The 22,984-nt window shown below is 39.3% G+C and overlaps 1 protein-coding gene across 3 annotated transcripts; it reads right to left on the bottom strand.

Annotated features, from left to right (window-relative positions):
• Window positions 1-1,388: 1,388 nt before the first annotated feature.
• Window positions 1,389-19,866, bottom strand: valopa (vertebrate ancient long opsin a). Of its 3 annotated transcripts, none has more exons than XM_063874189.1 (5): window positions 19,212-19,866; window positions 16,314-16,524; window positions 9,086-9,203; window positions 7,393-7,626; window positions 1,389-3,417 (listed from the first exon to the last, which is right to left on the bottom strand). In XM_063874189.1, exons 1-5 carry the CDS (start codon window positions 19,573-19,575, stop codon window positions 3,190-3,192), a joined length of 1,155 nt encoding a protein of 384 aa, XP_063730259.1. In that variant the 5' UTR covers window positions 19,576-19,866; the 3' UTR covers window positions 1,389-3,189. The 3 variants fall into 3 exon arrangements, with proteins under 3 accessions (XP_063730259.1, XP_063730260.1, XP_063730261.1); XM_063874190.1 differs by having other exon boundaries at window positions 1,389-3,412; XM_063874191.1 differs by lacking the exon at window positions 1,389-3,417 and adding an exon at window positions 7,278-7,302.
• Between the last annotated feature and the right edge of the window lie 3,118 nt (window positions 19,867-22,984).

Genomic DNA, 22,984 nt, shown 5'->3' with positions numbered 1-22,984 from the left:
TTTGATCATGTAAGTTATGGTGCTTTTTCATAATTTTACAACTTGCTTTGTTTTGACCTTTCAACACTAGGCTAAACCAAGTCGTCCTATGAACGGTTTGAGAACTGTAGTTTCCCGCTCCAAATGCACATCAATAACATCCGCCGACCCATAATAATGACGTCCGCTATGGTGTCAGTGCAGTCGGATTCTTTAGCACCGCATTCGTTTTTTTCAATTCCCGATAAATTCTCCTTCACATGTTCCCTAAAGCCCATGACCTTTTTCACTGAGGTGAAGGAATAGTGGTTAGGAAAAGACAAAGGACCTTTTTTCTTAATATATTTGGACAGCAACCCCTGTCAGCCCAAAGCGATTTCAATACTCCTTGTACATATACAGTACAGCTCTGGGAAAAATTAATTGATTGCTCAACATTTTTCTTAAATCTCAATCTCTGCATGTATGGCAGCCATTCTGTTGAATTCCAACACAGATAAATGTTATCAGTAGTTTATAGAACACAATAAAAATAAATAAATATATATATATATATATATATATATATATATATATATATAATAATAACAATAATAATATAATTATTATTACCAATTATTACAAATTAAAAGTAATATAACTATTATTATTATTTAACTCAAAGACATAGTTATAAATAGTAAAAACAGATAAACTGATAATGCTTCAGTGGTCTCGGAGCCGCATGTTAGATGCAATTGGACCATCATATGACAATACTGACTGGATCAGTGATTAACATATTGTTTGTTTTAATGTAGTGTTATTAGAATACATGTATGCAGCTTTCTATGCAGAACGTACCCAAATCCCTGTGCCATAAACAAAAACAACACCCCTAAAATATGTATATATGTATGTATATATATACAGTATATATATATATAGTACAGCTGCGGAAAAAAATACGAGACCACTTCAGCATTAGGCTATCAGTTTCTCTTGTTTTACTTTTTATAGGTTTGTCTTTTGAGTTAAATGATTTTTTAAATGTTTTATTCTATAGTATAAACTACTGGCATTTTGTCCTCTATGATGGAATTCAACACACACTGGAATGGCTGCCGTACATGTATAGATAAAGATTTAAGAAAAAATATGGTCTCTTGATTTTTTCCGCGGCTGTATATATATATATACATATACATATACCTCTGCTTTATAATCATCACCAATTCAGTCTGTGATGTATTTATTTTTGTTGACAATTGAGCATTTCATAATTAGCTGTGTATTCATTTTATGCACCAACCATAAAAAAATATGTAGGTTTTGAAAGGAGCTGAACTAGGATTAAGCAATAAAGCACAATGAGACTTTCTTTTCTTTTTTTTCTGTTTACTTCGCAAACAGCAATAGCAAATTGTGACAGACCTGAACATTGGGAATATCTACTGGCAACTGCACACAATTTAGCCTATATTACTTCCCTCTTTTTTGCAAAGAATTTGGATTGCCATGTATCATAAACGGGTTCGGGTAATGGCAGATGAAAGGTAAGAATATATATAAAACTTAAAGCTGCATTCCTCAATTCTTTTTCCTAGTGAGCAAAGATTAGCACAAACAAGCTAGCTGATGTACATCAAACACTGATTACACTGGCAAAGCTCAGGTGTTTACTCATGCTAATGGTAGCTAGCTTTATCTGTGCACCTTTTGCTGCTGGAATGGTGCCATACATTTGCTTTATTTAGGTGTTTTTTGCTGAAAACAGCTACAAGCTGCATAAATGTGGTTGAAAGATCCACCATACAGTACAATACAGAAAGTGTACAGCTGTGAAACAAAAATGATGAGCTTATCCGGATTTAAAAGTGTACAACTGTATAGGGTGATAGCTATACTTTTACAGCCACTTTTTCACTTCACAGAGGAATTTTGCCAATAAAATAAAATTGATCAATGCAGCTAAAGTTCCATAAAGTTTTAAGAAGTAGTTGCAGTAGCCAGTCGTCCTCATTATGTTCTCATGTCGGTATGCTAACTGTATCAAGGCATCACAAGTCATTTGGTACAGATGCATTAGTTCTTAAAGAAATCTAAATCTTACTCAAAGCAAACTGACAAAACATGATTGAAACACACACTCAGTACATTGCAAACAGACAGCATAGAGAAATTACCAGTGTCTTGACAAATATCCAGTAATAGTCAACAAACATGCACCACAAAATAGAAGACGTGTTAACACAATACAACGCTGCAGTGTTCAACTGTGTGACAGTATTTAACTAATATATTGCTGTTAAACCTGCGATTATGATGGCACAACTCATTGATTTTGTACCTGGCTGCTTAGCTAAGCCACTCTTGTGCTAGGATATTTATTGGTACATTGTATCATCACAGTGCCTATAGAGAGCACAATACAGGCAGTGAACTGCAATTTCTGTGTATGTACACTTGTGTGATGTATATACATGTGTGAACGTATGTTGACCCCCTGCTGGCTCTTCATAAATATGTTGTACTCCTACATCTGCAACAGAGGCAACAGGAGACTGGCATCTCCAAGTCCCACTGACCGTATTCACAAGAAATGAAAGCTTTGACCCAAACTGTAAACTGAAGCAGAAGAGTGCTGCTCCGTCCTCTTGGCATGGAGAGATGAATAAGGATGCCAAAGTATAGAAAAATAACGCTTTCTCTGCAGGCACCATCCCAGGGCATCAAAGGGAGAAGGCGAGGACGAGATGAAAGGCTGGATGAACTGTGGGTTCTAAGAGCTGGCTAGCCCTCTGCTTAAAGATGTCAAGGTTTGCGTGTTCAGCAGACTCTTGTGGGATATAAAGGGCCAGTTGAATAGAGTGCCCTCTAATGTGGCAAACTAGCAGGCGTGCAATGAGGTCAATAGAGAGTTCCTTCTGGCCACCACTTTTAAAAATCAAAAACTGAACAATCTAAAAACATGCTAGGGTTTGGTATCCATCCCGAATTGTAAGTGAACATTTATTTTTTTAAATGCAACAATCACCAACCATGGAAACCCTTTAAGAGTTGACAATTATTAACACTGCATCCTCCATCTCCCCAAAATCTGAAAACAGTTCTGTCTTTGTCCCTACAGTTTTTGAAACACACTGTATCTAGATCACAGAAGCTTATTATGGATTGTGGGGGTAGGATAACACCCTATAGGATAACATACGTATAGGTATGAGGGTTAGTTTACATTGGACACACTTTGTTTTCTGCGATCGGCAGCTGGACTAATGAGCCACAGTCGGTTGGAGAATCATCAGATCCGTTGCCCCCCACGGGGATGCGAGTCGCAATAGCCGACATTTCTCCTGTTTGACTCTCTGCAGTAATCCCAGGTCGCTCTGAGGTCGGGTTCAGGTGGCTGTCTGGGATAGTCCCTTTGCCGCAGAAGAGCTGCATGAGGCACTTCCTGAACTGGACAGAAAACAAGAGAATAAGGACCACTGCTGTGTTTGCCTTGTAGACTTGTCATATCATTGTAAACTTATCATATCATTTGTGTAAATAAGTCCTGTTAAATTTACATGAGAAGTTTCTTGGATTCTTTTAGACCATCTTACTATAGAAATTAGAACCCTACATTAGCATAGTTGAGAGGCAGGGGGAACAGCTAGCCTTGCTAGCTGGAGGCAGGAGGAGAGCTAGCCTTGCTCTGTCTTGAAAATACAACTACCAACACTTACTCTAGAAATCACTTATTAACATTTTGAATCACCTTTGCTTTAATTTGTTCACAAACTGAAAAAAAGATATACTGATAAAGCAAAGTTTTGAAGATGTTTTTGAATCAGGCTAGCTTTTTCCGGCTGCTTCCCTTATTTATGTTAAACTACCATGGCTAGCCTCCCAATGTAACAAATCGCTTCTGCATGGAGTGATAAAATAAGTCATCGCAATTTATATATATATTTTTAAACATTTCAATGAAAGTCAGAGAGCATCATCACTATATTGCAAACATTTATACTTGTACTCTTTGGAAGTGTCAAGGCCTGTTTAAAGCTGTTCTTAACATAGCCATTTTCAACCATTCCTCATTAATAGACTCACAATCATTGGTCTCCACTTAGCTTTAAATTTAAAACACTCATTGAGCGCATTGAGTGGACCTCACACTCTCTGAGGCCCCAGGGAGAACTTGTGATTCCTGACCCTTAATGAACTGTCTAATTTAAAACGCAAGCCTCCTAACTGCTCCCCTCAACTCAGTAATGCTTTCAAAGAGTGGCAGTAAAACCTCTGATGTCATGAAAAAAGCTACAATGTGTATGCCTTTGTTCACTCTGGGACCCTAAATGAGCTGTTAAACCTCTTACACCAAGCACTTGTATAAATCCCTCCAACATTGAGAAATATAGCTTTGAATACACTACCATTCAGGGAATAAGGTCCGTACATGTCATCCTAATAGCATCAGGAATAACAGGAAACACATTATCATTTACACTGCATCTGTACAATAGTTTAAATCTGAGTTCTACATTGTCACAAGAATGTTGACACCAATTTAAAACATATCTATTATGCTATGCCTGCATTACTGACTTAATCACTGCTATGCTGACCACATCATTACAGCTAAATGACAAAATAGGTGGTGGGCAATGTCTCCCAAATGTACATATATAACAGTTTGGTTGAAGATGGGAAAAAGCTATCAGAGTGGCAGTTTTAAACATGTGACCATTCTATTATATTACATTTTGAACAATTTTGAATTTGGGTTAAAATAAGATTGGGTTTGGGTTTTAAAAAGAGTATGTTTGATACTTACTGAAGTACGTGTGGTAGTCACGTAGACTGTGACCTGTTTACATACACGTTTTTCTACTCGACTACTACGACTTCTTCATTGATTCAGTCTGTCTAACACAAACATAAATATGGGCTGTTAAACGCTGCTTGCTCAACAACTTTTATGCCTGCGGCTGTTTTATTTTGTTGTTTTTTGGGTGAATATAGCTTAGAAGCACCAAGGTTTTGGAATGTACTTTTGGTCTTGGCACAGGCAAGTGTCGACTCAGCACTCAGTATGATACTCTGTGATTCTTTTGATTGAGACCCCCCCCCCAAGAGAAAGTAAACTAAATAGTGTATGATTAACTGTACAAAGAGTACAGAGTGCTTATGTGATAACTTTTCATCTTGTGAAGAGTACATAGGCATTGATATTATTAGGACATTCTCCCATAGGTGTTCCTTCATTCCTGCATTGCAGGTTTGGGATATTAATGGGACTCTATATATTTCAGATTTCAGTTCTTTCACTTCCTATTTGCTTTAGTTATTGCACAGCTACATACTAACAGTGCTATTTTCTTTTTTTGGCCTGCATTCCAGCAATGTCAGTCATTTGTTGTTAGCTTGATTACCTTTATAATCTGAAAAAAATGTGAGTGTGAAAATTCCAATGGTGATCATGGTTTTACATACTTGCATTTGTGCTTTAATGCTAGAAGTTTCAAAAACTCAACCTAGGGCAGCGAGAGGATAATAAAGTACGCTTTCTCACATTGGAATATTCAAATTTCCCCTTCCATGTCACCGCACTGTATCTTATCTAAACTTTTCTAACTTCCTTTTCTTACATGCTTTACTTTAATATATTTAATATTAATCAGTGTAGGCGTTATGTAAAACTGATTTTAAATAATACAAGATGAAGTGGAAAATATATATTTCTAGAATGTTCTTTTACATTTGACCTTTTGACATCCTAGAGATCCCAAGAGGCTGCCTCCCTAAGTAAAAATGTGGCCTAAGTAGCACCAGCCATGCATTACGGGAATCCCTTGAGACTCTGGTTCCTCTCACACTGTTATGTAACTCGGAACCGAGTGTGATATCGCAATCAAGCACTGGAAGTTGACTGGCTTCAATAGGCACAATGAGTGTGGAAGGAGAACAGTTTGGCTGAAGCTTCATAGGCATCCTTATTAACATCCAGTCAATGTCTTATTGGAGACACAATATGATGTCTGTCAACAGTGAGTGCCTTTCCAAAAGTGGGCCAATCTGATGGACATGTGGAGTGCATTCAGCTCCCTGAAAAGGAAGGTGTGTTCTAGGAATCGTGCTAAGCACATATAGTTGGACTTCTATATCCCTATCTGAAAATAAAACACTTTAAACTGCATGGTAGGCATTCATGGTGATGTTTGTCATGAACGGAATGGGCAGTTTTAATGTTCTGCTGGCTGGACTAAAAGATGCTATTTAAAACACAAAGGCCTGTCATGTACAATAAACACTTGCAAAGACAATGGAGCCCTGTGAAAACATGGCGGGGTACATGTTTACATGAAAAGGTCATTAAAGAACTTCAGTTTCACATGGAGTGTAAACTCTGCTTCACAGGATGATATTTTAAAATTGGAGAGGCCAAAATGCAGTTTGAGGTAAAGAAAACCAACGTGACATGAGTTAATACGGCACCGCATGCTCATGTTTACCGGAGATACTAAAATAAGTACAGTTGCTGAGTCCAGCTTTCTATGAGCAGTCAGCCCTGCGGGGCATCAGTGTTTGGCTTCAGGACACAGCTCGGACCATTTAAGGTGACGAGGGAAACAACTGTCCCACTCTGTGCATCCTGATGAATACAGCATTCACATAACAGCCATAGACTACTGAGACAGAACATTTCATATCAGTCCTCTGTAGGGGACAGGACACTGGGGGCTTTATTTCCAACACCATTCATGCTTGGTGTTGAAGTATTGTAAAGAAAACACGTCCTGGTGCTTTTCTAGGCATGTACCACACATGAGGATGTTGCCAACAGAAGAGATATATCTTTTTAATATGGGGTTTGCAGCAAATATGTTTTATGGCAGTGGGACATTCCAATATGGAAATATTGAATGATTATTTTTTCATAAGGATTCATTTAGAGTCAAAAAGAGACTACCTTGACAATTTCAAGTCTTTTGAAAATATACCCATGCCCTTCTTGTGGGACATTGGTTCCATTTTCCATACTGCATGAAAGCAGGTGTGTCTCACTTACACTAGGAAAAGGAGCTAGACAGCAACATGTAAATGGCATGAAGAACTGTGAGCCTCACAAGCATACCATAGGTGGCTAATGTATTTTTTAACAGAGCCACGCATGGACAATTGTACTCTCTGGATTTCATGTTTCATTTATTCATACACCATGCATTATTGAGAGACAGGCTAACACCCAACAACAACAGAAAAAGAACAGCTCAGTATTCGGCAGCAGCTTTCATCTACTGAACAGAGTCTCCACTCAGGAAAGAGGAATGGACTTTCCCTTTACACTGCTTATGGGCACTGCGAAAAATACCAAAATAAACGAAGCAAACTGGATCAAAATGTCAGAGTTAAGTAGTATTTGTTTCTGACATTTCAACTCTCAGTTACCTGTTTGTTCATGAAGACGTAGATGACTGGGTTGTAGACAGCAGCTGTCTTGGAAAAGAAGGCAGGGATGGATGCCATCCTGGGGTCAAGATGGATGGATGGATAAGCTGTGACCAGTATGGAGAAGGCTGCGTACGGCGTCCAGCCCACCATGAAGGCCACGATCATCACCACCACCATACGCGTCACCTGCCTCTCAGGCTTCCTGGCGGTGGCCAGACGACCATGAGATACCTGGGGGGACAGAACCATGAGTGGCTATATGTCACTGTAATTAAGACAGTCTTTCGGGAAAAGATGTCTGATCATAGCTGATACCTGCACCAAATTGTTTTATTTTAATAAACAAATGTAATATTTTCATGTCTGAAGAAATGAAATGTTTTGTGTCTCACATAATTGGGCCTTTGAAACAACTCTGAGGCTACTAGGCGCTGCAGAATGAATGCTTCAGCTATTACTGTTTTTATTTCATTATGATTTTAACAGGACCATACAAACAGAAATCTTCTGTCAGAGGTCTGTTTAAATAGTGTTCATTTACAAAAAAATAAAGAAACGCTCCACAGGGAACATTGAATTTGGTTTCAATATGTCTTTCTGCACAGCTTGTTGTTACTGAAGTTGGGCTTTATGAACCGGCCTACCCTCTGCAGTTGTACTGTGAGTGCCTCTACAGAAAGTAACAAAAATGTGCAGCTGCTAATTAAATGGTAATGTGTTCATTTTCAGCGCAACCCTTTATGAATGAACAATGAAAATGTGATACATTCCAGTTTAAGGGTTAGAGTTGGAAACAAACATGACAAATATGTCTCTATCCCGTAACAAATATCACCTGCAGCTTTATTTCAAAGCCAGTGTAATCACATTGACCATGGTGGTAAACACGCAGTAAAGCCAAAGCTACAGGAGGACAGGCCAACAATAACTGATACTTCTGGGGTTAGAGAGGCTGTGTTATGCTTGTTTGGGTTTTCCCTTCCCTGCAGTGTGTTGTATACGTTTTTGTGCATCTCAATGGTCTGCAAGACTAAAATCCTAAAGTTCCCTCCAGAAGGAGTTTGTCAATCACAATAGCTGCAACCAGTTAACCAATCAGAGGAGACTAGGCTCTCGTTTCAGACAGAGGGTGAAAAGCAAGCCCCCAGTAAAAGCACTGGCCGTCAAAGAGTTGATCACATTGGCCAAACAGTAGTATTATGTTCTACTCTGTGAAGTCATTTGGTCCAGAAATACTTTTTCCCCATCGACTTACATTGGTAAAGTGATGTCTTTAAATCAGGGTTTAATTTTTAAAGGTCACCAGTTCAAGTCCCTAAAAGACCCAAGTGCTACCGAGGTGTCCTTAAGCAAGGCACCGTTCCCTACACTGCTCCCCGAGCGGCATACATACTGTAATAGCCCTAACACTAGGATCAAGGGTCAAATGCAGAAAGTACATTTCCCCTCTGTGGGACCATTAAGGGTATATTCAATGCTCCTTCTTCTTCTAAAAGCAATTTACCTGAATAAACCATATCACACTTGTTTAGGTAATAATAGCATAATCAAGCAACCAATGTTTCCAAATGGTTTTAACTCTGATGATAATGATAATACATTTAATCAAAGACCTAAACATGAATGAAAGTCTGAGCTGCATTAATTAACTAACGATTTCCATGTTTGTCGTGTGAGAACTCATACGGACCTTCTTGAGCTTCCGCAGGAGCTTTCCATAGCAGAAAAATATAACTCCAAGAGGCAGAATGAAGCAGGTGACGAAGAAAGTGATGATGTAGCTGTGATCTATAATGTTGGTGGAATACCTGTGTAGAGACGGAGAACCAAGATGTTAACATTCAGACTGTGTTTCAGATTACGGTCAACAAATGACAAGAATAGGGCAATGATTATTCAATTTATACATTAGTCAATAACCAATGAATTAATCTAAAAATGTGTTGATATAATAATTGCTTGTTGCATCCATAGCCTCACTTAGTGAACTATAAATAAAAATAGATCTAAATGGATCAATAGATGGGTGCATTCAGACAGAAAACAACCAAACTGTTTGTTTGACAACACTTGTGTGTCCCTTTAAGAACAAAATCCCATAATTTCCCAGCTATGAGCTGTCTGTTAAATGTCACCTTGACATTCAGAGGCTTTTATCTGGCTGGAAAAAAAAGATTGCAGTTGTGCATGTCATTTGAGCTTCAATTGAAAGGGAAATTTCACAGATGAAACTAATATCTGAGACTCAATTAGGGTACCGGAGACCACCAATTTAGTCTAATTATGTCATTTACATGAGAATACCTACCTGTGTGTGTGTGTGTGTGTGTGTGTGTGTGTGTGTGTGTGTGTGTGTGTGTGTGTGTGTGTGTGTGTGTGTGTGTGTGTGTGTGTGTGTGTGTGTGCCTGCATCTTAATCATTGTAGAACCAGGCAAATGTGGCCTGCACATGTTTGTGTTGGATCGATTCACACTTCAGGCCTCATGAATTTATTATCATGTGCAAAATAGTATTCTCTGATGTGTGAAGATTGGCTTGGTTTAACAAAACAGATCATTCAGCCCCATGCAGTGCCATGCTGTGGTTAAAAGACATAGCAGAGGAGTGAGGGATGTGTTAGGTATACCTGCACAAAATAAAGTTAATATTCAGGACACACAGGAAGTATTTGAGAGGCAAATTCAGAGGACAGTTTTAAATGACAGCTGATAACATAGTTTTTATAATAAGCGACATCCAGTGCAATCTTTCCCTTTCCATGCACACCCCAGTGTTTCCCAGTCATTTATTTGTTCTGCCAAAGTTTTATATTGATCTAAAAATATGTTTAGACTTAACAGGTGGAGTCCATGCACTGTGCTCAGGGGACTCATCTTTGTGGGTCAGTGACGGCCGCTCAGTGAGGGAGAATCCGCTCGTAGAAGTCACTTTCTCACTGTGGTAAAGCGAAAGCAGCATGTGTATATATTCAGTATACCTTCAGTAGCTAGCATAGCATTGATATGCTAATGCTATTTAACGGACTCGTCTAATGTTGGCTCCACAGCATTTCCGTAGAAACGTAACGTTTTAGAAATGTGTTTCTACTTTCAACCTCTGGTTCACAAGCCTTACTTTAACACATGCAGCAGGTAGAACCTTTAACCATCGCAAAATCCACAAAACCAGTCTAAGAATTCAAAAATGAATGCATGATTGTTAGAGCCGTTTAGTTGTCTGTCCAAAATCAGTCAGAGATCAAGGGTCAGGACCTAGCGAATGGTCAATTGGGTCTTGGCATTGTACTGACAATGTATCTAGCTAAGTCTAAGACTTGAATCGATCACTATATTGATGTACCTGACAGGAGGTATCCTTTAGTTTCTTTAGCAGCTTTATCTTTTGGTCAGGAGGTTACAGTAATGAGATTCAGTGATTTAAGGAGCTACTTCAGCATGTCAGACAGACAGCATTTAAACCATATCTAAGATTGTGGTTGACTGCCAGGCTTTTCTGATGAGATTTCACATGAACAGGTAAAATCACAAGCCAAATACCTTATAATTAATAAAAAGAGTCTGTTTTCTCATCACCAGCTGCTGTGCCACTTCTCACCAGTGGCCGGCTTGACTGCGAGAGTGAACTTCTTCCATTTAAATTGCGATCAGCTTTGCTGCGCATTTCAAAGTGAAAGCAACCCTGAGTTTTCGGGAGGTATTTCATTAACCTACTACAAGGTTTAACAAAAATGATTTAGCTGCCTAAAATCTGGAAGCAGTACCTGTTCTCACTACTTAAAGTGACTGAACAACATATTAAAGAATTACAAAACTATAATGAAATTAAATACAGTTTTTGTCAACAATTTAGTATAATGAAAACCGGAAAGCTGGACAAATGGGTGAATCAAGAAAATGTCATTACTATCTTAATTGAAATTCTGCCTCCATGTCTAATATCACCCAGCAGGTCCAGGACCAGGGATATGAGCTGGAGTCTTTGTGAGACCACTGGGAGGGATTTGGAAGAAAGTCAGCAACATTCTATTAGATAGACAACTAGATTTTATTCAAACCCTCACCAAGAATACAGCCACCTAAATCTCACCTGCACCAACCTTTAAAGCCTTCCATGTCCAAAGCCATGTGGGCCTGAATAGCTGCCTGTATTGTGAGACAAAGATGAGCATAACTAGGCTTTTGAAATGCTGTGCATGTGGCAGCAATTACGAACTCAAACACCTGTGCAGTTTCACGCTCCTGCTGTTAACCAAATGTTTTCTGACAGAACTCGTGCTGCATGCAGTCAGGGGTGGAACAGGTCATCTATGCGACGGGTGTTTCCATATGTGATCTGTTAATTGTGTTGTCTGAACGACTCATTCCAGCTGTGCTTCATCTGAGAAATAGCTTATAAGAGGCAAGGCAAGGTCAAATCCAACCTGTTTCTTGACTTTTCCCATAAGACTCTGTCGGATAAAACAACTGTAGCAGTATCATATGAGCCACAGGGCGGGTGGAAAGACTATAATCTTTATCTCTTTCTGGCTGGCCCAGAAAGAGATAAAATGATCAGAGAAATAATGGATAAAGGGTTATGTGTGGGGAAATATTACATGGAACCCTAGCATAAGGTTAAAGTCTGGTTCGGTTAAAAGAGATACATTCTACATCTCAAGTTGTAGCCTGTGCAGTGGATTATGAGTTTGTTGAAAGCAGCTGCATTCGATATTTTTCTAGTAAGAATGGGTCAGATGAAGTTGTGTATCATAAAGGTATCACTTTTATTGGGGAACCCACAGAAAATGGTCATACAACACTGTAGTTTGTTCTGTTCTACAGTCGTTTCAGCCTCTTCTGCCTCCTTATTTTATAGTTACAGCCTCAACTCCACTTTGATATGAGGTGATCAACCCCAAAACATCTACCGTTTAAGCTTGGACAATTCTATCTACAAATGACTATTATTTTCATTGGATAATCCACCTCTAAAATACGACAGTCACTCAGGAACTGCAGAGAGACAGCGGTGGAAACGATGCGTAGAGCTGTTGGTGCAACCACCGCAAGATGAGGTGGAAGCAAGCTAGCTCAAAGCTAGCTAATTTAACTAAGATCACCCCACTACCATGTCAGAGTAAAAAAAAACTGGAATTATATTGTAGTTGGTGGTTATTTAAACCAATCAGACCTCAGATCTGTCCACATACCCTGCAGGGGAAGCAATACCCTGAACCGTATTTGCACAAACCTTCACAGAAGCTGCAGAGCCCTCCCCTGCCCCCACTTTTGACATTACAGCAGCATTTTACTGCTTCTCCTGTCAACTAACTCCCAGATGATTTAAAGGTTAAAATCAATAGAATCAAAAAACTGTTCAAGTGTGCACATATGAAGCTCCAGCAGCCTACAGGACTGTTTGCCTTCAGAGACTGACACATGTATACTGTAGAGATGCAGGAGAAGCAGACTAACCAAAGGGAATAAGGATCATCAGCCATCATAGCAGGTCTTCCTTTGTTGCACCTGCCACAGTGTCAATTTGTAGTTCATTATCTGACATTGTCTTAATATGTCCATATTAGAGGTACAGTAGGGGTTATATGTTTGTACTCGATCTTTGGCTTGTAGATACAAGCTAGGTGGCATGGTTACTTCTAATGCTATTATCTTTTCGACTAAAAGTGTTCTTGTCATGATCTTGATTGTGTGTGTTATTTTGAAATATCTCCTCCTGTGGCATCTCTGTTTTCATTTCCTGTGTTTTCCAGCCTGTTGTGATTGTCTGCCACACCTTGATTCTGTCCTCTGTGTGTAACCACTCTGCTGCCATTGTGTATTTATTTTCCCTCTCCATCTGTGTCTTGTCATGTGATGGGTCCTGTCTTTATACAGTGCTCAGCGTAAATGAGTACACCCCCTTTGAAAAGTAACATTTTAAACAATATCTCAATGAACACAAAAATATTTTCCAAAATGTTGACATGACCAAGTTTTATATAACATCTGTTTAACTTCTAACATGAAAGTAAGGTTAATAATATCACTTAGATTACACATTTTTCAGTTTTACTCAAATAAGGGCGATGCAAAAATGAGTACACCCCACTGAAAGTCTCTGGAGCAAAGCTAAATTTTAGACTACAAATGTCTAATTTAACAATAATCAACCACAGGTGAGTCTAATGATTCCTTACACAGGTGTCCAGCAGCCAATTAACTCTAAAAGGGTGTTACTTAAAGAAATTTCGTGTTGTTAGCAATGGCACCACATGGAAGAGAAATAAAATCATTTCTTTACACCGCAAAGGCTTGTACTGTAGCAAAAGTGGTACAAAAACTTAAAAAAGATGGACCTGCAACCATCGCAACCGTCTTCTGATGAGAAGGGTGGAAGAAAATCGGCATGCAAGTTCACTGCAGTTATCTAAGGAAGTAGAAAGCCAAACTGGGGGGACTATTTCCCGTGACACAATACGGCATACACTGCAGAGGAATGGCATGCATGGGTGCCGTCCACAAAGGAAGCCTCTCCTACAGCCCAGGCACAAAAAAGCCCGCCTAGAGTTTGCCAGGGCCCATGCTGACAAAGATGAAGACTACTGGGACTCTATACTCTGGAGTGATGAGACCAAGATAAATGTTTTTGGAACTGATGGCTTCAAAACTGTATGGCGTCGCAAAGGGGAGAAATACAAAGTAAAATGCATGGTGCCTGCAGTGAAACATGGGGGTGGCAGGGTCCTTATGTGGGGTCGCATGAGTGCTGCTGGTGTCGGAGAGCTGCGTTTCATTGATGGCATCATGAATTCACAGATGAACTGCTCTATACTGAAAGAGAAGATGCTACCATCACTCCGTGCTCTTAGTCGTCGTGCACTTTTCCAACATGACAATGACCCTAAACACACATGTAAGGCCACTGTTGGATTTCTGAAGAACAACAGGGTGAAAGTGATTCAGTGGCCAAGTATGTCTCCTGATCTGAACCCAATTGAACACCTATGGGGGATTCTGAAGAGTCAAGTTGAGCCTCACTCTCCATCCAGCATCCAGTCTCTAAAAGAGGTCATTCTTGAAGAATGGAAAAGGATTGATGTAGTAAAATGTTTCCAACTTGTTCATTCCATGCCTAGAAGACTTGGTGCTGTCATTAAAACTCATGGAGGTCGAACAAAGTACTAGATGTAGTAGTTTTTGTTGTGGGGTGTACTCATTTTTGCATCGCCCTTATTTGAGTAAAACTGAAACATGTGTAATCTAAGATATATTATTAACCTTACTTTCATGTTAGAAGTTAAACAGATGTTATATTAAACTCGTTGGTTTAATATAACATCGGGGGTGTACTCATTTACGCTGAGCACTGTATATGCCTGTGCTTTCCAGAGTTTCTCTGTCAGTTCATCAATGTTTCCCTGGTTGTCAATTTTTCCTGTCTCTGTATTTGGATTATTCCTCATGTTTCCTTTGGATTTGGTGCCCATGATCCTTGTGCCATCCCGGTTGTTCCTCTTTGATGCTTTTTGTATAAAGAGACTGTATTTTGTATTGTGTTTTCTTTTATTGAAGCTTGCCTTTGTATATAGCTACGGCTTTGTTTTACTGCCTGCAAATCCTGTGACCGTTGTTTAATTTACGCACTTATCATGAAGAGGCAATAACATGCATTAACATACATTCTTCACAAGTTTGGAACCTTAAAGGTCCCCTATTATGCAAAATGCACTTTGTGATGTCTCTTATACATAAATATGTGTCCCCGGTGTGTAAGACTAAAAGTTTTAGAAATACAACCCTCTCTCTTTTCCTCCTTACCCACCTCCCCCAAAAACGGGGGTACAAACGAGCTGATCCAGATTTGCTGCTGCTATGAGGTAATAACCGAAATGTGGGCTGGCTTTACATTGAACTCCTGGCACGTCCCATCCTATCATACGCCATAGTCGCGAGCTGAATCCCCTCCCCAGCTGTGTGTCTGTGTATTCAGCCAGATGTCTGCAGGAGGGACTTAGAGCAAAGTTGTTATAAATATACATATAATGTCACTGTTCTAGTGGTAAACTGGAGGAAGAACAAGCTATGTGCTGTATCAGAAACAATGCGCCACGTGTTTAGGAAATCATATGGTCTGTGTTTACATTAGCAAGCATCGCTAACCCTCAGAGCTAACACTTTGCTAGAGAGACTGTGTGTAATATAAAAGGTTCCGTCCTTGTGGAAAGAGAGAGAGAAATGTTGAGCTCCATACTGTTTCAGGAATAATGCTGGATGTGGTTTGGAACATAATATGGCATTTAATCACGGCAGCGTTAAGCTGAGTATTTTCTGGTAGATTGTAGACACACTTCTCTTCGCAGAGCTCACCTTTGCATGCGGATGCTCCAAAGGGGCGTGGCCAGCAAGCAGCTCCAAAGGGGCGTGGCCAGCAGCAGCTAGTTAATTTAAAGCTACAGTCACAGAATCAGCACTTCAGGAACAGGGCTGAAATAGAGCGGTGTGAGGCATGCTACTATGGGTGATATGTGTGGTATTTTGAACAAAACACTTCACAGACATGTTTTGTATAGATATGGCCCTACAATATATTGTTCAAATATGGTATAATAGGAGACCTTTAAAGTTGGTTGTTCTAAAGTTTAGGTCTAATGTAAAACCTGATTTCTGAATACCTTGGTGTGTCTGGTGTTTCGTAACCACTTAAAATTACGTTTGAAAAGTCAAACAGCAACATGTTATTGCAGAAATCATATCAGTCATCATTTGTTTTGGTTTCAGTAACTAAAACACTGCAACAAAAAACGTCCATGGTTAGGGTTAGGTGAGCTTTAGGTGAATTGCCTTTTCACGATATATTTTATCTGTGTGGTCTGACAGTTGAAACAGTCAAACAGCAGCTGTTTGTTGGTGACAGAGATTATAAAATGCTAATAGCTCACCAGTCAGGCTCACACGTGGTTCCGATCTTGCTTATAGTGTATCTGTTCCAGCCCAGCACTGGAGGGAAGGTGCAGAGGAAGGAGAACGTCCAGACAAACAGCAGACCCAGCATGGCGTGCCTCCCTTGCAGACGGATGTTCCCCAGAGGCCGGCAGATCACAAAGAACCGTTCGAAGGACAGAACGGAGAGGGACCAAAGGGCAACGATCCCTAAAGCAAACAGGAGAAGCTCAGTGCATAGCAGTCAATTCGGGATCGGACCATTATAAACATGTACATAACAATATTAGATTGTGTTTATCAGTTTTCATTTTATTGGAGTTTTCATTTCCTATAATGTGTCTTTTATTTTATTTATTTTTTAAATAATGTCCTTATCTTCCCTTTTTTTTCTACAGTTTTCCTTTTTATATACCAAATGTTTTTTATTGGTTTTCTTATAAATCTAACAATTTACATTTTGGGTGGATTTTGAAAATTCTCTACAAATCAATATTATTTCCTAATAATATAATGGCATTGCACTTCTCCGCTGTGCTATGCAGAGTGGTGGAACTGTTACTAGAAATAGTTTGAGGATCCTTAGTGGGGCTATTATGCTACCTCCTAATGGGCTAAAAAAAGAAGACCTTAATTATGGTAATAAGTCATTCTCACAGACCCGTTAATTATCTATCTCTCCACCCTCAGGTAGTCCTAGTGTCTGCCTACTATACTTAACTGAAGAGGACCAAGTAAGGAAACCAGGTGGTTCAGTTCTGTCAAATTCTTGTTCAAAAGTGTGGGCAGCAGTAGCTCACTCCAGAGGGACTTGGCTTGGGAATCAGAGAGTCATCGGTTCAAGTCCCCTGTAGTACAATGTGGGAGTCCAAAGAAATCACAAAGACTCTGCAGTGGTTCAGTAATACCATTAACACCACAACTTCAATTGTCTTTGTAGCTTTGTGGTCAAATACCATCAAAGAGTGTATTTTTCATGAAAACCATCGATTGTCTCAAGTTTTAATTCACCTATTTGTAAAGCACAGGTGTGCATGGATGGAAGAAACAAAAAAAATGATTTCATCTTGTATATTAATATGGGCATTCTACACAGGGAGCCCCCTCACACACAACTATACACACAGGTGATAGCAATGCGACACAGTTGTCAATCATTGAAACTGCTGAATGAAGACTGAAATTGGCATTACTCCCGTAGCCACTTGAAGATGTAAAGCTTCACTTCAGTGGGCTATTGATTATCTTCCTCAATGGTAATGTATCACGTCAGATGGTTCTTATAGTGGCAGCATCTCATCCTACACACAGAATATGGTTTAATGTTGTAAGTAGAGCGCTCTTTCCCTTCATTATTCACTTTTTAATCACTACTTAATCAAGCTGTTTTTGATCGCTGCACCCAAAACACCAGGATCCAGGAATTAAATCATATTGTGATTAAATCATAAATTGGGATATCCTGATACACGATCCAGCTTCTAAGTTTAATATTTATCTATAAGCAGCGTGCAGCCTTTTATTCATTTATTCAGCTTTATTGTTCGACTCCTGAATGCTTAAACCCAATAACTCTGTTTATGAGAATAAATCCAAATATATGAATTAATATTAATAATCTTATTACTCTGTATTTTCTATACATATAAGTACAACTCAGTTTCTAGCTAAAATATTACTGAAATATATTTTTTGCAACTGCCATATTTATTTTGCATACAATTTTATGATAAATCAGAAAAATATTCAGTACTATAGGAGAGAGAGAGAGAGAGAGAGAGAGAGAGAGAGGGGGGGGGGGGGGAGAGAGAGAGAGAGAGAGGGGGGGGGAGAGAGAGAGAGAGAGTTGTAAAATGACCTATATTGTGGTGGTAAGACTTTGGACAACCAAATGCAAATCATGAATACAATGACAATTTTCTTTTTTGTCTTGATGATTTTGATGTTAGTTATTGGCAATGTGCAAAGCCTATTTTCCCGGCTATTTGAATTAAAGTAGCAATACCCAATGTAATAAAGACCTGGAGAAGATCAACGTGTCATACTGTCACTCATAACATTATATGAGGATTTTTAAAAAGGGATAAAGGGCTTTTATCATATTTCCGAAGGACCACAATCATAATATCTGAATATTCATCATAAATACACGTTTGATGATAACAAATGTGGAAGTTTGACAGTCAGTGACATACACATCCCGTGTCTTCCTCTTCTGTCAGATGTCCTAAAATGGGATCTCACAAACCTGATTAGCTTATTCAATAAGGGCGCCTTTATCAAATGAACCAAGTATTCTCTTTTCTCTTGATTTAATGTACTGCTGGCCACTTACCAGATGCAAGAGTCCCCGTTGAGAACCTGTTACCTTTCAAACTGAGCTTCAATAGTGAAACACAAATCCACTGTTTTACATTAATGTTATTCGTGGTCACGGTGCTGGTACACTTTTTATGACAAGTCATGCACTATAGTATGTAAGGAGGCTCTGAGTATGGCTTTGAATCCTGTCTTAAAGCCTCACACTGCGCCTTTGTAACTGAAAGTGTGTTTTGAAATTGTATCAAACTGTTTACAAAAATCTACACCATGAGCTCATAAAATATCACAAATGTGACTTTTTTTGACTGATGCCTGAACTTGTTTTACAATTAAGAATGAGATTTGTAGTCATTAATGTCCATAATTCTTGCAAGTGTGATCTGCAAATTAGCATGATGTGTGAGCAGATGTTGATGTCACCACAGATGGAAGTGTTAGGACGTGCAATATGGAGCTGTTTTACACATAATGGAATACATTTAAAACAGCTGTTGACTGAATCAAACAGTTCTGAAAGTTTTCCAATGCAGATTTACAATTAAAGCACTTGGGGGAGAAAACAATCCCAAACTTACCAAAATATGTAACAGCAAATCCCTCCAAGACGCAAGCCCACTTCCCAAGGAAGAAATAACCCTTGGCGTTAGTCAGGAAACTTATTACTCCACCGATGAGCGACACCAGAAAGTCAGCGATGGCAAGGTTGACTATGATGTAGTTGAGGGGCTTTCTCAGCTGTTTGTACTTGAACGTGACAAACATGACCAGGAAGTTCTCGCTCAGAGACAGCGAAGTGACCACGAACATGAGCACCGCCAGGATGGTGAAGTTCCATGGCGCGATGCCCCGGACGGGCGCGTTAAAGGGATCATCCACATAGGAGAGTTCAGCCGCCACAGTGTAGGACACCGCGTTCACTGACAGACTTAGAGTATCCATTGTCCATGCCCAAAGTGGAGGCTACTTGCTTGGTGACCCTTTAACAGAGAGGGGGGGGGAGGTCCTGTTAGTGTTCTTTTTCCTCAGAAATTCATGTGGAGTCGCAGCGCGCACAAGTCTGCGTTTAACTCGCTGCTGTGGAGCATCACGCGCGCCCTGGGACTCTTCGACAAAGTTTTAGTGTTGAAATGAGATGCTGCACACATTGGAGCACGAGAGAAATCCTGCTGAAATGTGGAGCTGTTGGAAAGCGTGGCTGTGTGAAGGCGGAGTAGGGGGGTGTTTTCCAGAGGCGGTGTCTCGCAGCAAGTGCATGAATGACCGATCAGCGGCATGTTGGAGGCTCTTATATAGGCGGCTCGCGCATCACCGCTCCTGGAGGGCAGCGGTGATGCCACGCGTCCACTTCACGTGCGCTTCTTGTGCGCGCTGCAGACACTGATGCCAGGTCTCTAAGCCTGACTCACACTCCCGCTGCACCCGCTACAACTCCAAGATTGATTAGAGACATTTTTGCAAAAGAATGGACGTAGATTTGTGTTTTATTTTTGTACGGTTACATTTAACTTTTGGGGAACTTTCATATTCGTGGAAAGAGATGGGCTGACTCCAAACCTAATTTTACCAAGAATTAAACCAAGATAGCAGCACTATTAGAAAACGTATGAATAAGAAAGCAATCAGATCTAATTGTGTACTTGGCAAATATTCAATGTAATGGTGCTCATATGTTCTTGAATAAATAAAGGAAGACAAAATAAATAACTTATAGCTAGATCAATTCCAGTCTGTCCTACAATCAGCCAGTCATGATTCATACCCTGAGTCACTGTTTTATTAATAAATACTATGCTAAATAATACTATGCTAACTTTTCCTCTTTCCTCTGATAATCAAACTTAAATGGGCACTGCAGCAGGCTGACATAGTTGTATTAACAGGGGTGTTAAGTATCTAAGTAGATTTAGATGTGTTGTACTTAATGTGGTGGAAACCTCTGAAGCAATGGAGACAAAACAGAGAGACGCTGGAGAGCAGGAACTTGATGGCAAAACACTGTTGGATTTATTCGAAGTTACGGCCAGAGAACTGACAAGACATATGCGGTAGACATGGGTTGCCACAGCGGTTGCCAAACCAATCCTGAAGATCTCGACAATAGGAAGAAGTTTTAACTAGTTCCAAATGGGTAATCAACATTCTTCAAACGCCAGACTAAACAAGCACGGATAATACGTCTACCTAAAACTGTCATCTAGGTCACGAATAAGGTGTTTACCGGAGCATCTGGGGCCAGATAAACTGGCGCCAGCTGTCCTTAACAATAAAGCCAATCTTAGGTCAGCATGAGCTTGTACCCACTGTGGGAACAACAAGGCTTCGGAAGCCCAGGCTGCCCTTCCTTAATTAAGATAAAAGCACCTGCAAGGCCGAAAAACTATGCCATGGCAATACAGAGAGAGGAAGGAGAAAATTAGGAACTAGATCAAAGGTTAAACACCTTAGCAAAAATATTCCCTCACACTACAATTGTGAGGTACTTGTACTATATTTGAGTATTTCAATTTGTTGCTACTTTGTACTTCTACTCCACTAAAATCAGAGGTAAATGGTGTACTTTTACTCCACTACATTTATTTAATACCTTTAGTTACTTTACAGATTTGGATTAATGATGAAATATAATCAGCCCTTAAATCAGACTTTAGTTCACCTGGAGTAAATCCAGCAGCTACCCTGCAGTATACAGAGTCATTCAAACTAGCTGCACCTTTACCAGCTCTGAGAACACTTTAATGATCAATCATTATAAAACATATCAGAGATATTATTCTGAAATGGACCAATCAAACAATGACTGCTTTTACTGTCGCTACTTTAAGTACATTTAGATGAGAGTACTTTCTACTTTTACTGGAGGAACATTTAGAATGCAGGGTTTTTACTTGTAACAGAGTATTCCTACATTTAGTACAGGATCTGAGTACTTCTCCCACCTCTGTGTATTAATCAAACCTATGTGTTCACCTTTCACACAGTACATGTTGAACTGAAACTGCATCCAGCTTTGAGAGATGTGTGTCAAACACCTGCGGTGGTGAATTAACCTGCATCGATTAATAAATCCATGTAATCAATCATCTTTGTACTTTATGCACATATCTGCAGTGCAGTTTTAACAACACATCTTAAATACCTTCTGCCTGCTACATGATAATTACAATCAATAGAACTCTTGTAGCAGCTAAATGTGTCATCAAGAGGTCAGCTTCCACCACCTGGACCACCTGCTCACACATCATCTAATGAGATCTGAAAAAAGATCCACAGTGCTATAGGTCTCCAATGCCTGTCCTGTCTGCCAGAAGTAATATAAACTACATTTCAGAATCAGAAACAGGTTTATTGCCAAGTATGTTTACACAGAGGATGAGGAATTTGCCTTGGTGTACATGGGGCATACACAAACACAGTTAAAGAAAATAAACACAAATAAAATGCAAGAAAACAACCCAAAAAATACATTAAAATATTATTCAAAAATATTAAAAAATATATTGTATTAAGATATAGAAAATGATTTACATGAAATCTGGATATACCAAATAACTACGTACAGTATACTTTTGCAAAGTATTCAGAATAAACAATTAAATATGTGCAGTATTGTTATGGAAAGCTGTGTATATAATAAGAGAGGTAGCTTGTATACAAATGTGCTTTACTGGCAATTTCTCAATGAAATAAATAAAAAAAGACATTGTTTGCATCGTGTGCATTAATGTTTTTGCATTTGTTTTCGTTCAACAAGCAGATTGAAAGGGAACTCCAACATAATAACTGGTATCCAAACAGATGAGCCACCCGTTCATGTTTTTATGGTAATAGTAATTAAAGTCCCCTGAGACAAATGTGGTATTTGTGATTTAGGGCTATGTAAATGAAATTGAAATTGATTGATTGATAGGATGGCTGACTAACAATACATAACTGTCATTTGTGCTTGAGACACTGGGGACATGCCCACACCACTTTTTGAAAGTACTTTTTTTTTTTTAAATCATCTGAAAAATAGTGTGCACAAAGAAATGTAATACATGAAAACACTCTGAGCTTTGAGAACATTTCATACAATCACACTTGGTGTATGTATTTCTGGAGTGGTGCAATTTGTACATGTGACACATTGTATATCATTAAATTGTGGAAGGAAAATCAAAAGAGAATGTAGCTTCCACTTTGCAGCTGCATGTTACAGGCACTGGACTGGTTGTCAATAAAAAGTGCATTCGGGTCAAAATAATTCCCCCTTAGCCTACTGATTTTGAAATGACCCAAAAACGTGAAGCAGAAGATTTAACAAATTCTTCTCATAGTTTGTCTTGTCCAAATTTTCCATTCTCTGGAA

This window comes from Eleginops maclovinus, chromosome 22 (genome assembly GCF_036324505.1).
Source record: "Eleginops maclovinus isolate JMC-PN-2008 ecotype Puerto Natales chromosome 22, JC_Emac_rtc_rv5, whole genome shotgun sequence".
NCBI lineage: Eukaryota > Metazoa > Chordata > Actinopteri > Perciformes > Eleginopidae > Eleginops > Eleginops maclovinus.
This window is presented reverse-complemented; position numbering and strand designations above follow the sequence as displayed.

What these genes read in the sequence shown, in the direction of transcription:
- valopa (XM_063874189.1), bottom strand. Translation starts at nt 19,575, where the DNA reads ATGGATACTCTAAGTCTGTCAGTGAACGCGGTGTCCTACACTGTGGCG. An exon ending in ATTTGCTGTTACATATTTTG is followed by an intron (nt 16,525 to 19,211) that starts GTAAGTTTGGGA and finishes TGTTTGCTTTAG; the next exon opens with GGATCGTTGCCCTTTGGTCC. An exon ending in TCCTGCGGAAGCTCAAGAAG is followed by an intron (nt 7,627 to 9,085) that starts GTCCGTATGAGT and finishes CTGTCCCCCCAG; the next exon opens with GTATCTCATGGTCGTCTGGC.